The sequence below is a fragment of the Camelina sativa genome, chromosome 2 (genome assembly GCF_000633955.1).
Source record: "Camelina sativa cultivar DH55 chromosome 2, Cs, whole genome shotgun sequence".
In the NCBI taxonomy this organism is placed as follows: Eukaryota; Viridiplantae; Streptophyta; class Magnoliopsida; order Brassicales; family Brassicaceae; genus Camelina; species Camelina sativa.
In genome coordinates this window covers 24,544,644-24,557,791 of record NC_025686.1, presented here as the reverse complement: position 1 = coordinate 24,557,791, position 13,148 = coordinate 24,544,644, and the positions used below count along the sequence as shown (strand labels likewise).

Below are 13,148 nucleotides of genomic sequence, written 5' to 3'. Positions count from 1 at the left end.
AATTGTTGTTGTCAACAAAAAAAAAAAAAAACTGTTTTTGTAATTTTCTTTGTTAATTAAAGAAAAAAGAAGTTAAATTTTTTGTTAATTGGTTAGATGAAGTTGAGAGACACCTAGAGGACTATAAGTAGACGATCTCTTTGTATCTCTTTTATTCACATATCTAAAATCCTTGTCTTCTTCGATTCAACGAAGCTTCTCTGGTAAAATCCTGATCTTTTTCTTATAAAGTTTCGTTTTTCTTTTACTGTTTATGTTAATCTCAATCTCAATTAATGCGTTTTGGTAAAAAAAAAAAAAAACACAGGATTGAGATCTCTCTCTCTAAACTCTAAAGCAATGGCGGCGACAAGTGAGAAACAGAACAGCACAAAGCCTCCTCCTTCTCCTTCTCCTCTCCGCAATTCCAAGTTTTTTCAGGTACCAAAAGTTTCTGTAATGATTTCAATTTTGAGATTTAAGATGCGATCTCCCTCGAATTGCATTGTTTTAGTTGTGTTGTGTCACAATGATCTTATGTAATAGAACTTTGATCTCTTTGGCATTGTAAATGAAGATACTTTGAACTCCAATCCTTTGTTTTATGTCACTTAGATCTGACCCTTTTTTTTTTGCTGGCTACATTTTGGGATGACACTGGATCATTTTAGTTTGTTTTACAGAATCAGATCTTGTCGGGGTTTATTAGTTTGATCTGATTGGCTGTGATTGGAGGGTTTTATATGAGTTTAAAGTTGCTTACTTTTGTTGTTGTTGTTTTGTCTAGTCCAATATGAGGATCTTGATTTCTGGTGGAGCTGGTTTCATCGGTTCTCACTTGGTTGATAAGCTCATGGAAAATGAGAAGAATGAGGTCTGTATATACTTCTACCGCTCAACAAAACTTGAGATGCTTTTTTTTGTTTCCTCAAGTTTAATTGTTTCGTTTTGATTCTCCAGGTGATTGTTGCTGATAACTATTTCACTGGATCAAAAGAAAACCTCAAGAAGTGGATTGGTCACCCAAGGTTTGAGCTTATTCGTCACGGTATGGTCTTCAGACTCTCAGTGGATTATTATATAGTTTATGTCAACATGAGTTGACATCATCATCTCTATTTGGTTTTGTGGTTTTTACAGATGTTACAGAGCCTTTGTTGATCGAAGTTGATCGGATTTACCATCTTGCTTGTCCTGCCTCTCCTATCTTCTACAAGTACAACCCTGTTAAGGTTTGTGTAGGATAAATGTTTTTATATCACTTTTATAGAATCAGAAGGAACCTTTAGTTTTATAATATGTAATCTGTTGTTTTGCAGACAATCAAGACCAATGTGATCGGTACACTGAACATGCTCGGTCTTGCCAAGCGTGTTGGAGCAAGGTTCAATACATATTCTGCTCCCTATTTCTAGTTTACGTCCTTCTTCTTAATCCGTCAGCTTTGTATCTAATATTTGTTCTTATTTAAACAGAATTTTGCTCACCTCAACCTCTGAAGTGTATGGAGATCCTCTTATCCACCCTCAACCTGAGAGCTACTGGGGCAATGTCAACCCAATTGGTAACTTTCAAAATGTTCTCATCTTATATCAGGAATCTTCTTGCAATACAGCTTTTGTAAACTTGACCTGGTTGCTGTTATGAAAAGGGGTTCGGAGTTGCTATGATGAAGGCAAGCGTGTAGCAGAGACCTTGATGTTTGACTACCACAGACAACACGGCATTGGTTAGTTTGTGTTCTTTCAAACTCACTTCATCAAACTCACTTCATCACTCTTTCTTTATCCAATGATTCCTTTAACATTCTCATTGTCCCGTTCGTTATTTGTAGAAATCCGCATTGCTAGAATCTTCAATACGTATGGTCCTCGTATGAACATTGATGATGGACGTGTCGTGAGCAACTTCATTGCTCAAGCACTCAGGTAAAGTATTTGCTCTCTCAACTCATCGAACCCCACTTTTTAAAAAAATTTCATCTCTGCTTAGTTGTTTCCTTGAATGTGTTGTAGGGGTGAGGCATTAACTGTTCAGAAACCGGGGACACAGACCCGCAGTTTCTGTTATGTATCCGACATGGTGGATGGACTTATCCGTCTTATGGAAGGTGATGATACTGGTCCTATCAACATCGGTAACCCAGGTCCGCCTTTCCATTCCAACCTTTAACTTTAACCCCTATAACTAGAGTGAGCAACTCTAATCTAAAACTACAAAGCTCTGTTTCTCAGGTGAATTTACAATGGTGGAACTTGCTGAGACAGTTAAGGAGGTATGAGTCGGTTTACTCTTAAGAGATATGATAAATCTTGCATTTGTTTCATGTTTTAGTCCCTTAATGTTTTGTTTTGTTTTGTTTTGTTTTTTTTTTATATGAAACACAGCTTATAAACCCAAGCATAGAGATAAAGATGGTGGAGAACACACCAGACGATCCAAGACAGAGGAAACCAGACATTAGTAAGGCCAAAGAAGTGTTGGGTTGGGAGCCAAAGGTGAAGCTCAGAGAAGGACTTCCCCTCATGGAAGAAGATTTCCGACTAAGGCTTAACGTCCCCAAAAACTAAAACGCAAACACACAGACGCGGTTTTGAGTTCACTGAGTTGTCGTCAGCTGTTGAGTTATATATATGGTGATGTTATTATATACTACAAAGTGGTGGTGGTTTGGTTTTCATGTTGTTATTCATATTGCTTTTGTTCGTAGAGAAATAAGTTTGGTAAAGGGTCTTTTTGTGAAGACTCTTTCTTGTTTTTTTCTCAATATATTTGTGGTTCTGGTTTATCGATTTACAGCTTTAATGAATTTTTTTTTCACATTTATTTTCAGACGGTATTATAATGTTTTTGATCGTCAGATACACCGACTAAAATATATAACCAAACAGATTATTTTACGTATAAGTTGTAACCATCGTTGGTGTGTCATTATCTAAGATTCTGAATTATAAATTTGTAATTAAGTATTATGTTGATTAAAAATTTCATCATTAAAATTGTTTAAAGTAATTTTAGATTGAAGAAATCTGAACACGCAATCAGTATTTAGTTAGACGTAAAAAAAAATAAAAAAGGTAAAAAGAAAACTATCTTTTTTTTGTCAACGGTAAAAAGGAAACTCTAGCGATGTTGTTAGATAGATTTCCAATTTCTTTTGGGAGAAGTAACAGCCTACGTGAATCATGTTTTGAGTAGGAAAAGGAAAACCAAAACCTCTCGGACTTGTATTATATATATATACCTATCATAACGATTCAGAACACTCAAATCTTTAGCATTCTCAAAAATCACAACAAAACCCTAATCATCTCCGAGAGTTGTTCAATTCCACAGATCGAACGTAATACAATGGCAAACACCAGTCCCTTTTCCATGTCGACAATGTTTGATGCTTTACCAGACCTCTGTTTTCCCCCCGCAAGACACATCATGAATGCGGAGCCTCCGATTCGTCGTCCTCCTCCTCCTCCTCCTTTTTCACGTGGCGGCGGAGATTCCTTATTCTGCCGGGACTCGGAGATCACGGAGGGTTTAGCACCTGAGATATTGGAGATTGCCACTTTTCAATGGATCTTTAACCTAATGACTAGAAGCGATGACGAGGTGCCTCACTTTAAAGACGTGATCTCAGTGTTCGACATATTAAAGCTTCAACGGATGGTGTATACGCTGACTTCAGACTCTGATTTCTTCATGGAGATCGCAAGAGACCATAACGGCTCCAAAAACATACAGAGACTCATGGGGAGATCCGCATACATGGACGGTCTCTTCTGCGGAGCTATCGCGCGCCTCTTCCTCCAGGTCATGACAGACAAGCACGCGTCCTACGTGGGGATACAGGGAACTAGAGTTTTCAAACAGAACAAGAAGGAGCCACTGTACGAGCTCATTCTCGAGTATGCGCTTTACCTAGCGCGTGACCAACACGGTTGCATCGCTCTCAACGAAGTCATAACCGACTTGGACCATCCTGACTACACAAACCAGCTCCTAGACCTAGTTGCGAACAACGCTGTTTGGCTAAGCAACGATCCTTATGGGAACTTTGTGATCCAACACTTGCTTAAACTGAAGGACAGGCGTTGCACGCGTAACATCGCTGTTAATCTACGAGGCCACTACGTTGATCTCTCGTTTAAGAAGTTTGGAAGCTACATCGTGGAGAGGCTTTTGAAAGCGGGGGGCTCGGTAATGGAAGAGGTGGTTATAGATCTTGTGAAGGGCGAGGGAGAGAGGTTGATGAGGCTGGCGAGGAGTGAGTATGGGAATTTTGTGGTGAGGAAGGCACTGGGAGTCACGAATAACTGTATGACGGCTGATCTGTTTAACGGTTTGGTGAACAAGCTAATCCCTTTTCGCCATCTCTTGCCTAGGTCTCCTGGAAGAAACATTGCAACCATCTTGGACTCTGTTTTGATATCATCCTACTAGCTTTATCCCAAGCTAGTGGTTACTTTAACGTTTGAAGTGTTCATTTGTTTTCTTGTCAACCGGGTTTTAGGTGTTCTATTTTTAGATTTTTTTTTGGGGTTTTTATTATATATATTTTTTTAATTTTTAATAAAAGGATTTTAGTGAAATTTAGTTAGTAGGACAAGTTTGTCGATTTATTTTGGTGTAATGATCTAAATTCAATTGAAACTTTAAATATTGCATATATATGTTTTTGTTACAGGTTCATTGAAAAAGTAGTTTATCTTAATTCTGTGTAACGTAATTTTGATTTTAAATCATAACAAATATGTTTGTTTGGCGAATAGATGAACAAGTTACAGATTTTTCATTTTATTTCAATTTGATCAAATCTCAAACATATGTGCTAATTAGAAATATTCCCTATATATTAAAAGAAAAGCATTCTCTAAAAAATGCTGACGTGTCGTCGCTAAAGAGTTTCGTCTCCAATTTATTATTTGCCCTACATATTCTATAATATTACATATGTTTTTGTTACAGGTTAATTGAAAAAAGTAGTCTATCTTAACTCTATGTAACGTAATTTAGTTGTTTAGATCATAACAAATATGTTAGTTTGGCGAATAGACGAACAAGTTACAGATTTTTTATTTTATTTCAATATGATCAAATCTCAAACATATGTGCTAAATAAGAATTTATACGATACGATCAGGTATATAGAAATTCTGGATTCGTTAAATAGAAAAGCTTCACAATTGACAATCAATAATTTACATAACCAAATGATCTAAAAGTTAAATATTCAAAGAATATATAGACTTAAGACTTGTAAAGACCCTCTATCTTTTGCAAGACGTCAAACTTAATCCTTAATATCTCTCTCCGAACTGGAGAGACAGAGCACCGGTTCCACAATTGTGATCTACAACATATTCAGCTCGTATCTGACCGAGTTTCACACCCACACCATACGATGAACCATGTCCCATTCTCTTGTACACGGCCGTGGGATTACCTTTCACATCTTTTGAGCTTCCCAAGTCGTTTCCATGCTCAGCAAACGCATACACATGTGTGTTCTTCACAGGTACTCTAATCTCAGCACTTACCTATACAATTGTAACACCACAAATAAAAACACCATCAGAATTAGGTTTTATAAAACGATCTTGTATATGAGTTTTGTTATATCATCTATACCTCGAGAATGTTTCTAGCTGCACCAAGCTCTCCCATGGTATAACCTCGAACAGATTTAGGTCCTCCAAGAGCAAAAGCATCATAGCTTGGAAGATCGCCTACACAGCCACCATAATGGCTATGGAGGACAAGAACTGGTGGTTCCGGTTTACCTGGTCCTTCTTCTACTTGCATCAGCTGAATGAACTTTGTTAAGGTTAGTTGGTGACGGTTGAAGAGTGGGAACTTGCTTCCTATACCCAAGCCTTGATCCACTTGAAAGATGTTTCTATCTCCAACAATAGCACCGTTCACAAACTTGGTGGTGTCTCGGGTTATGTTGCCTTGTAGAAAGGCTACACGATCAGTACCGGTACCACTGAGAGTTGTTGGAGGTCCGTCAACATTGATTGCTCCATTAGGCAATAACACCAGACCATTTGAAGCGATTTGTTTGTTTTCATCTCTGGTTGTTATCTCTTCCAACACAAGTCCATATGTAAGTTTACTCTGACGTGTGAAGTCCTGCGCGTCAAAATTTGGTTAGGTTTACTTGTGTGAGAAGAAAACAAGTTAATCATAGGGGGCTTGGTTATTACCTCAGTTATAGTAGCTTTCCCACCAGCTCGATCCACCAAGATTGGAGCCACTCCTTCCTCAAAGCCAGGTCCTCCAGTGAACACTGGGCTAAGTTTACCGGTGTTGAAGAAGCTTGTTTTGAAAGTACGGTTTCTAGGATTGGAAACACCGTCAAGATATGGATGTACATACTCAAACTGAAACGAAAGATCATCCTGCGCAGCAAACCAAGTGGTATATGAAGATGTTATCAAACTAATGTTCGAACCAGATATGTATCAGAATCATATGGAAACCAAGTGTACTTCAGGATTCAAAAGGTTGCTAGTGGACACTGAACCCATGATAGATCGATTAAGGCCCTTAATGTTTTTATGTTCGAAAGAAACAGTCCCGCCTGGCTGAAGCGAAGCCTAATAACGCAAGATAATTTAAAACAATGGACATATAGCAAATTTAGTGGAGATGTTAAAACTTAAAAAGTTCCAATGTTTAGTAGCAGGACATACCAATGAAGGATATCCTTGGGGTCCAGGAACAATATCCCAGTCTGTAGTTACGTCTACTGATCTCTGATCTTGCTCCTTAAGCTTGATCTCAAGAATTAAACCTCCTTCATTTTTCTCATCTGGAATTGGAATTATCTCTGTATTAGAGAACAAGCCTAAAGAGTGAATGTTCTGCACAGCTTGGTTCGCAACTTCCATGTTGAACACATGACCTGGACGTAGCTGTTAACCCAAAAAAACATATATTAGTCCAAGTTTATCATCTGAAACCTCTAAATACGTTTTAAGTGGTTTAGTACATGATCCATAATCACAATCACATCAATGGTGAACACATTGAGCTGGACCGAGATACATTTACCTGTTTGGTAATTTGCCTCCGCACGACAGGGATCTGTGTGTGACCTTCAACTACATTTCCAAGCTTATCTTAAAACTGAATAACCAACTTTGTTATATCTCCTTCCACAACTTCAAGAACGAGTTCCTTACTGTTCAAGTATCCAATATTCATATTAGCACACACATACCCTTTGTCTTGGTACCATTTAAGAGCTCGATCTTTAACCTTCTGCAAAAACCTCGAACTTAAACTCCTTTGATCCCTTAACATATGCATCACCTCTCGCTGAACCGATCCAGGCAACAAACAAGGTCTTGCCTTCTCAATCCTCCGCTTGTAATCTTTCTCTTGATTCCTCAAATGCTCAATCATCTCTTTCTCTGTCATGTCTTGATCAATCTTTACCGGCTTAAGTTGTGCCATTAGCCCTACGTTGATGCATCGAACCCTCTCCGTGGCTGGCCACCTGCTCTCCACGAAAGAGAATGTAACACCTAGGGTTCCGTCAGGCTTCGTCTTCCCTTCGAAATCGATTTTATCAAAGAAACCACAAGTAGCTAGGGTTTCTAACTCGCTCTGCAACTGAGCTTTTGTGTAGACTCCACCTGGCTGAATCGATACAACATCGAAGAAAGAATCCTCTGTTTCGACTTTGTCCTTACTCCGTCGATCAAAGAAGATTATATCTGAGATTTTGTACCTTTTCAAACCACTTAGCTTGTTCAACTGTACAACAATGTTCGCCGGTAAACCGTGAGAATCCCATTCAGGTGACGTTTCTTCGTCAGCTACGGCCACTGGTGCCAAGAAAAACAAATCCCTCCAAAATCCGCCATCTCCGCCTCCGCCTCCTCCTCCAAATCCACCACCTCCTCCGCCACCGCCACCGCCTTTTAGAATCGAAAGAAGAGAAAAGAGTCGTGGAAGAAACAGAGACGCGGCGGAGGAAACAGAGGTGACGACGAGAGATTTCGCAAGTGACTTACGGAGATTACCGTTAGAAGAACGCTTCGGCTTACCGGAAGCATCGACAGCAAAAGATCTCGCCAATGAGTTAAGCTGAGTATTGTTGGAGGAAGGCTCAATCCTCTGATTACGTGAGCTTTTTGAGGAGCAAGTTAAGGATGGGAGGCGAGGGGGAGGTGAGTTGAAGCGGAGTTCGCGAGAAGAGTATAGAGATGAATATTGACGGCGAGAGGAGAGATAAGAAGAAGCGGTGGTGTAAGTTATCGGCGCCGCGATAAGCTGGCCGTTGATGGCGAATGTGGGCATGACGAGGAGGAGGAGCAAAAAGGTTTCTTGTTTTTCTTGACTTGCGGACCAAGCTAGAGAGAGAGAGACTTTTTGGTCTTTTAAAGGAGAGTTGTATTTAATTGTAGTATATTTTATTAGACCATACATAAAAGTAATTTGGGCCATATTGTTTTACAAATGGGCCTGGTTTGAATTTTGTTTTAAACCGACACCACTCCGGTATGAATCGGATATGTTAGTAGTTTCAGACTTTCAGTTATTTAACTTTCATTTCATCCGTATACGGAGTATGAAATATTCAATTACAAATTTGCATAGCAAACCTAAAATATAACATTTTTACCATTTCTTTTTTTTTTTCTTTTTCTTTTTAAAAAACAGAGGTATACAAACTGCATTGTAGGGAACTTCTTCAACTAAAACAGAGGGTAACTAATTTGGATTTATTATAGGAAACACTAATTATTTAACTTTTTGTGACAAATACTAAATTTCATTGGTTATAAAGTTCATCAGATATATGTTGTTTTCATGTGTTTATTTAATTATTTAGAGTATAACAATTATTTCTGTTTTCTAACCAGACTAACAAATAAAATTGTATTTGGTTTTAAGAAATAATATTTTACATGAGTTTAATGCAAAAAAATCATTAAAAACTATAGAAATTACTGCAAATAAAATTAAAACGAACTTATTTATTTGTTGTAGCATCTTAAAACTGAATATTTAAGAAGAATTTCGTATATATCTTAATTTAAAAAAAAAAAAATACAATTTATATTACTGATAAAAGCAATATTAGGATATATATACAAAACCTTAAAACAATATTAAGATCAACAATCACAGAAGAAAAAAATCGGTTTTACCTAAGCTTACCTTGAGATAACCATAGAATGACAACGGAGAACGACTACTACGAAGAGGATGAAGGACTTCACTTTGATCCCACGGAGCCAGAAGTCATCAACTCTTATCTTATACCAATGCTAAGAGATGAGCCCATGGAAGACTTTATAGTGGTGAAAGATGTTTATGCCAAGGAGCCATGGTTGTTGGACCACATCAACCATCCTTTTCTCAAGGAAGATGAATGGTATTATGTCACTCCAAAGACTCAGATCTCTAAAGAGAAGGTTGGTTGTGGTAAGTACTCCAAGCGGAAGATCATCGGAGACGGCATTGACCGTGGGAACTGGAATGCGAATGGGAAAAAAGATATCATTGATGAGGATACAGGGAAGGTCATAGGGGTAAAGCAAAACTTTACTTATCATAGCGCCAGCAAGAACAAGAACAAGAAGCAGAAGAGAGGAGACGTCGGTAGTGTTTCTGTTGATGTTCCAAGGAACGAAAGCTGGATTATGGACGAGTTTAGGCTACCTACTTCCAAAGATAACGATACGTTCCAAGGGAGAGTCATCTGCAAGATTCACAAGAAAAAGTGGTCGGAGAAGGAGAAGAAGAAGGAGAAGAAGAAAGAGGAGAAGGAGAAGGAGAAGGAGAATGATCATCATGAGGAAGATAAGCTTGATCAGGAGCTAGTCGTCCCGTGCAAGATTCACAAGAAAAAGTGGTCGGAGAAGGAGAAGAAGAAGGAGAAGGATTCATACGAAGAAGCTTCCACTTCTACTAATCATTATCAGCATGATGAGACTTCTTCTTCATCTTTCTGGGAGCAGCAGAAAAAAGAGGCACTCGGAGGAGAGAAGGTGGATGAGCAGGTTCAAGGCATGGAGACTGAAACGTTTGAAGATATGATCGAAGAGTTGCTGGGCAGTGAAAATATCTGTGATCAGGACTTGTTTTCGATACCCTGGTGAAGATTTCTATATATTGTAGATTATTTCTTTCTTTTTTTTTAGCAAGTGTGTTATGAGAGCGATGACTGCTACTAGTTAATGTTAGGTTTAGGTATGGTAGCTAAAGGTTTTTTTAGTTTTGGATTTCTCTTGGAGAAATATGGTGTTTTAATCATCCGATTTGTACACATTTTTTTCATTCAATAAAAATATACATTCTTTTACTAACAAAAATAGAGAAGTTATAGTGTAAGCAAATCTGTCAAGTATTATTTCTCAATGAAGAGAACCACGTTTTCGTCGAAGTGATCGGAATTAGGCTACTCGGCTCCAAATAAGAAACCAAATTCATTAAAGCCTAATAATAATCGTGACAAATTGTTGAGAATCATAGCAAAGATGTATGATCTCTTATTTCTTTTATCTCTTTGTTTGTTCTATTTTGCTTTAGTTTTTTTTTTTTGGGTTCAATTCTCTGCCTATTATTCATCACACTTCTCTGTTTTCTAGCTCAAAGACTATGAACCGACAGTTTGTCCCAAAAAAAAAAAAAAAAAAAAAAACTTTGAACCGACTTCGTGTTCTCATAAATTCAACCGTCAAAACGAAAGCTTAACGTTACATGCTTACATGCACATGCACCAGAACTCCTGTGTAAGTTTAAGATTATAGTAAGAAATACGTAACTATAATGTTACGCTTAGCTTAGAACCTTTCATGAATAAATCATACCGTTCTTGATCAGAAGCATTCGATCGCAGTCCCTTGAATATCAAGAATACTTCTCAGCAAAGATACTACGGAGGCCACTACAATGAAATTATATACGGCATCCAAAAATAGATTAAAAAAAAAGTTGGTCCGTCCATTAAACAAAGAAAATTTGGACCAAGCAACCAAAGGGTTCCAAAGATATTCACTTGCTTGGAACAAAAGTTAACATTACAGTCTTATATGGAACAGATCGGGTTTACCAGTGGCAGAAGATCAGCACTTGCTTGATCAGTATGCACTTAAACTTTCATGAAAAACAGAGGAATCTGATCTGAGAGCTGAAGATTTTATACCTGAAAGTTATAGTTTAAATAGCTCTCGATTAAATTAAAAAATTTGTGAGAGTGTGATAATTTATGAATCAAAAGGATTTGGTTAGATGTATTTGGGCTTCATGAGACCCATAATGAATTGTGAGGATAAGGCCCACATACGAGAAACAGAGCTTATTATTTATTAGAGAGTTTGATACATTATCGATTCATCGTTCTTCATCTCTTTCTTTTTAGGTTAATCATCATCTTTTCTCTTCTCTTTCTTCCCGTAACTTGATTATGAATTAATTAATGAGTTACATCTAAACATTAAAATTTTATCAAACTCCTTAAACCAATAAAAAGGAATCCTGACTATGTGCAGGGTCAGCGAGGTCACGGGACTATCGTGAGAATATGGGTGTTCGATAGGAACATATATATATAATATATTTATTTGCCTCTCTTTATATATTTTCTAAGAAATTTTGTAGTATACTGTATGTAATGTAATCTAAGAGGAAAAAAAAAAACAAATTTGTATCCAAATGTAAGTAAATTGGATACAAATTTACTATTCAAGCCAGCAGAATAACAAATAAAGATTAAAAGAAAATATTAAATATTCCTCTTCCTCATACTCACACACATGTGAACCTCTCAAGAACAAATCCAGAAAATAATCAAGAAAACTACAACCCCTAGATCTTTAATTATAAAGACAAAGCATGGATCAATCCATACATATAATATAACATAATATTATCATCAACAAGCACAGCCTGAGGGAGGAACATAATTAGTTTTCCGGTCATCGGAAGGATTCCGAAAAGTTCGGCTTCCAAACAACATGAAACCAAGGGCATGACCGGCGAGAGCGACAAGAAACACACCAGCGTTAAAAGACATGACGGCGAGCATGACTAGGTAAGCGAGGCCGGTACGGAGGGTATACACGGCGGTTTGGATTAGCCCTGCGGCGCGGTTAGCCGAATCACCGCCACGGAGGAGAGAGGAATGAGCAAGCCATTCGGTGAGGACGGCGAGGAAGAAGACGAAGATGAGACAAAGAGCGTACATGCCGGAGCTTGTTCCTGGCCAACCGGAGAAGAGAACCTCCGTGTTCTTGCCCCAAAAGAAAGTCATGTGCATCATCATCATGTGGTGATGTGCTCCTCCGTTCATGGATCCATTGTTCATCATCGATGATGATGATGATGATGGTGATGGTGGTGGAGACATTTCATGCATGTGACCGTGATCCATGGTTTCTTTCTTCTTTGTTCTTGGGCTCTCTCTTCTTGTGTGTGTTGTTAATTTGAGAGGAGGAGAGGAGGAAAAATTGTTAGAAATTGGTTGTTTGGTATATATTTTATTTATTGGCATTAAATTGAGATTCCTTTTTGAACAAAATTTGGGTTTCTGTGGAGATAAGAAAAAGAGTATTTGGTATTATTGTAGTACAGTACAACTTGTTTATTGACTTATCAAAACTTTTGTGTCGTACTCGTACATTAAAAGGTAATATTTAGAAAAGTAAAAAAAGAGAGAATTGTATCCTCTGAAAATCTCCAATTTTTAGGTTAGTAACTTTTGATTCCAATCCATTTAATTAATTACTATATTAAGTTCTTGATTTACAATTATCATATTTTCTTCTTTTTTTGGGTTTAATTATCATATATAGGACAAAAAAAAATCACCATTCATGGCATTTTCAAAATTTGCTAAATCAACTTTGGTTTGTTTAGGATTGAGATAGACAATCAATCTATAATTCTATACAACTTTGGTTATATAGTACGATTGCGATGGTATAGTGTGTAAAATACCGAAAAAAAAAAAAAAGAAGGAAAAAGGAAAGTAGATATGAACTTTATTGATGTGAGAGGGAGACGTATAAATATGGAGTTCCCATAAATACATCGTAAATATTACGTTGACGAAACTCATTGAGATGAACGATTACGTCTTATAACGTTTGCCGTTTGGGGGTTATAGGCATTTACTGTTTACATATTTCGAGAGTCCTTTTCTTTTTCTAATA

At 37.5% G+C, this 13,148-nt stretch overlaps 4 protein-coding genes and 1 pseudogene across 4 annotated transcripts; 3 read left to right on the top strand and 2 right to left on the bottom strand.

Annotated features, from left to right (window-relative positions):
* On the top strand, positions 83-2,811 carry LOC104736524 (UDP-glucuronic acid decarboxylase 3). Its single transcript, XM_010456528.1, has 12 exons — positions 83-203; positions 308-420; positions 767-853; positions 940-1,027; positions 1,120-1,211; positions 1,299-1,363; positions 1,455-1,543; positions 1,631-1,708; positions 1,814-1,907; positions 1,995-2,125; positions 2,214-2,254; positions 2,367-2,811. Exons 2-12 carry the CDS (start codon positions 340-342, stop codon positions 2,547-2,549), a joined length of 1,029 nt encoding a protein of 342 aa, XP_010454830.1. The 5' UTR covers positions 83-203; positions 308-339; the 3' UTR covers positions 2,550-2,811.
* On the top strand, positions 3,559-4,416 carry LOC104756455 (putative pumilio homolog 16). Its single transcript, XM_010479056.2, has one exon. It carries the CDS (start codon positions 3,565-3,567, stop codon positions 4,414-4,416), a length of 852 nt encoding a protein of 283 aa, XP_010477358.2. The 5' UTR covers positions 3,559-3,564.
* LOC104756444 lies at positions 5,274-8,307 on the bottom strand (annotated as a pseudogene).
* LOC109127065 (NAC domain-containing protein 35-like) lies at positions 9,119-10,094 on the top strand. Its single transcript, XM_019231323.1, has 2 exons — positions 9,119-9,689; positions 9,810-10,094. The coding sequence occupies exons 1-2, from the start codon at positions 9,168-9,170 to the stop codon at positions 10,092-10,094; spliced, it is 807 nt and encodes a 268-aa protein (XP_019086868.1). The 5' UTR covers positions 9,119-9,167.
* Positions 11,629-12,551, bottom strand: LOC104736513 (copper transporter 1-like). Its single transcript, XM_010456519.2, has one exon. The coding sequence runs from the start codon at positions 12,485-12,487 to the stop codon at positions 11,870-11,872; it is 618 nt and encodes a 205-aa protein (XP_010454821.1). The 5' UTR covers positions 12,488-12,551; the 3' UTR covers positions 11,629-11,869.

Bases quoted from the DNA above. Each gene is read 5' to 3' on its own strand.
- LOC109127065 (XM_019231323.1), top strand. From the start codon at position 9,168: ATGACAACGGAGAACGACTACTACGAAGAGGATGAAGGACTTCACTTT. The intron at 9,690-9,809 runs GTCATCTGCAAG...AAGCTTGATCAG, and splicing joins ACGATACGTTCCAAGGGAGA to GAGCTAGTCGTCCCGTGCAA.
- LOC104736513 (XM_010456519.2), bottom strand. From the start codon at position 12,487: ATGCCAATAAATAAAATATATACCAAACAACCAATTTCTAACAATTTT.
- LOC104756455 (XM_010479056.2), top strand. From the start codon at position 3,565: ATGACTAGAAGCGATGACGAGGTGCCTCACTTTAAAGACGTGATCTCA.
- LOC104736524 (XM_010456528.1), top strand. From the start codon at position 340: ATGGCGGCGACAAGTGAGAAACAGAACAGCACAAAGCCTCCTCCTTCT. The intron at 421-766 runs GTACCAAAAGTT...TGTTTTGTCTAG, and splicing joins GCAATTCCAAGTTTTTTCAG to TCCAATATGAGGATCTTGAT. The intron at 1,364-1,454 runs GTTCAATACATA...TTATTTAAACAG, and splicing joins GCCAAGCGTGTTGGAGCAAG to AATTTTGCTCACCTCAACCT.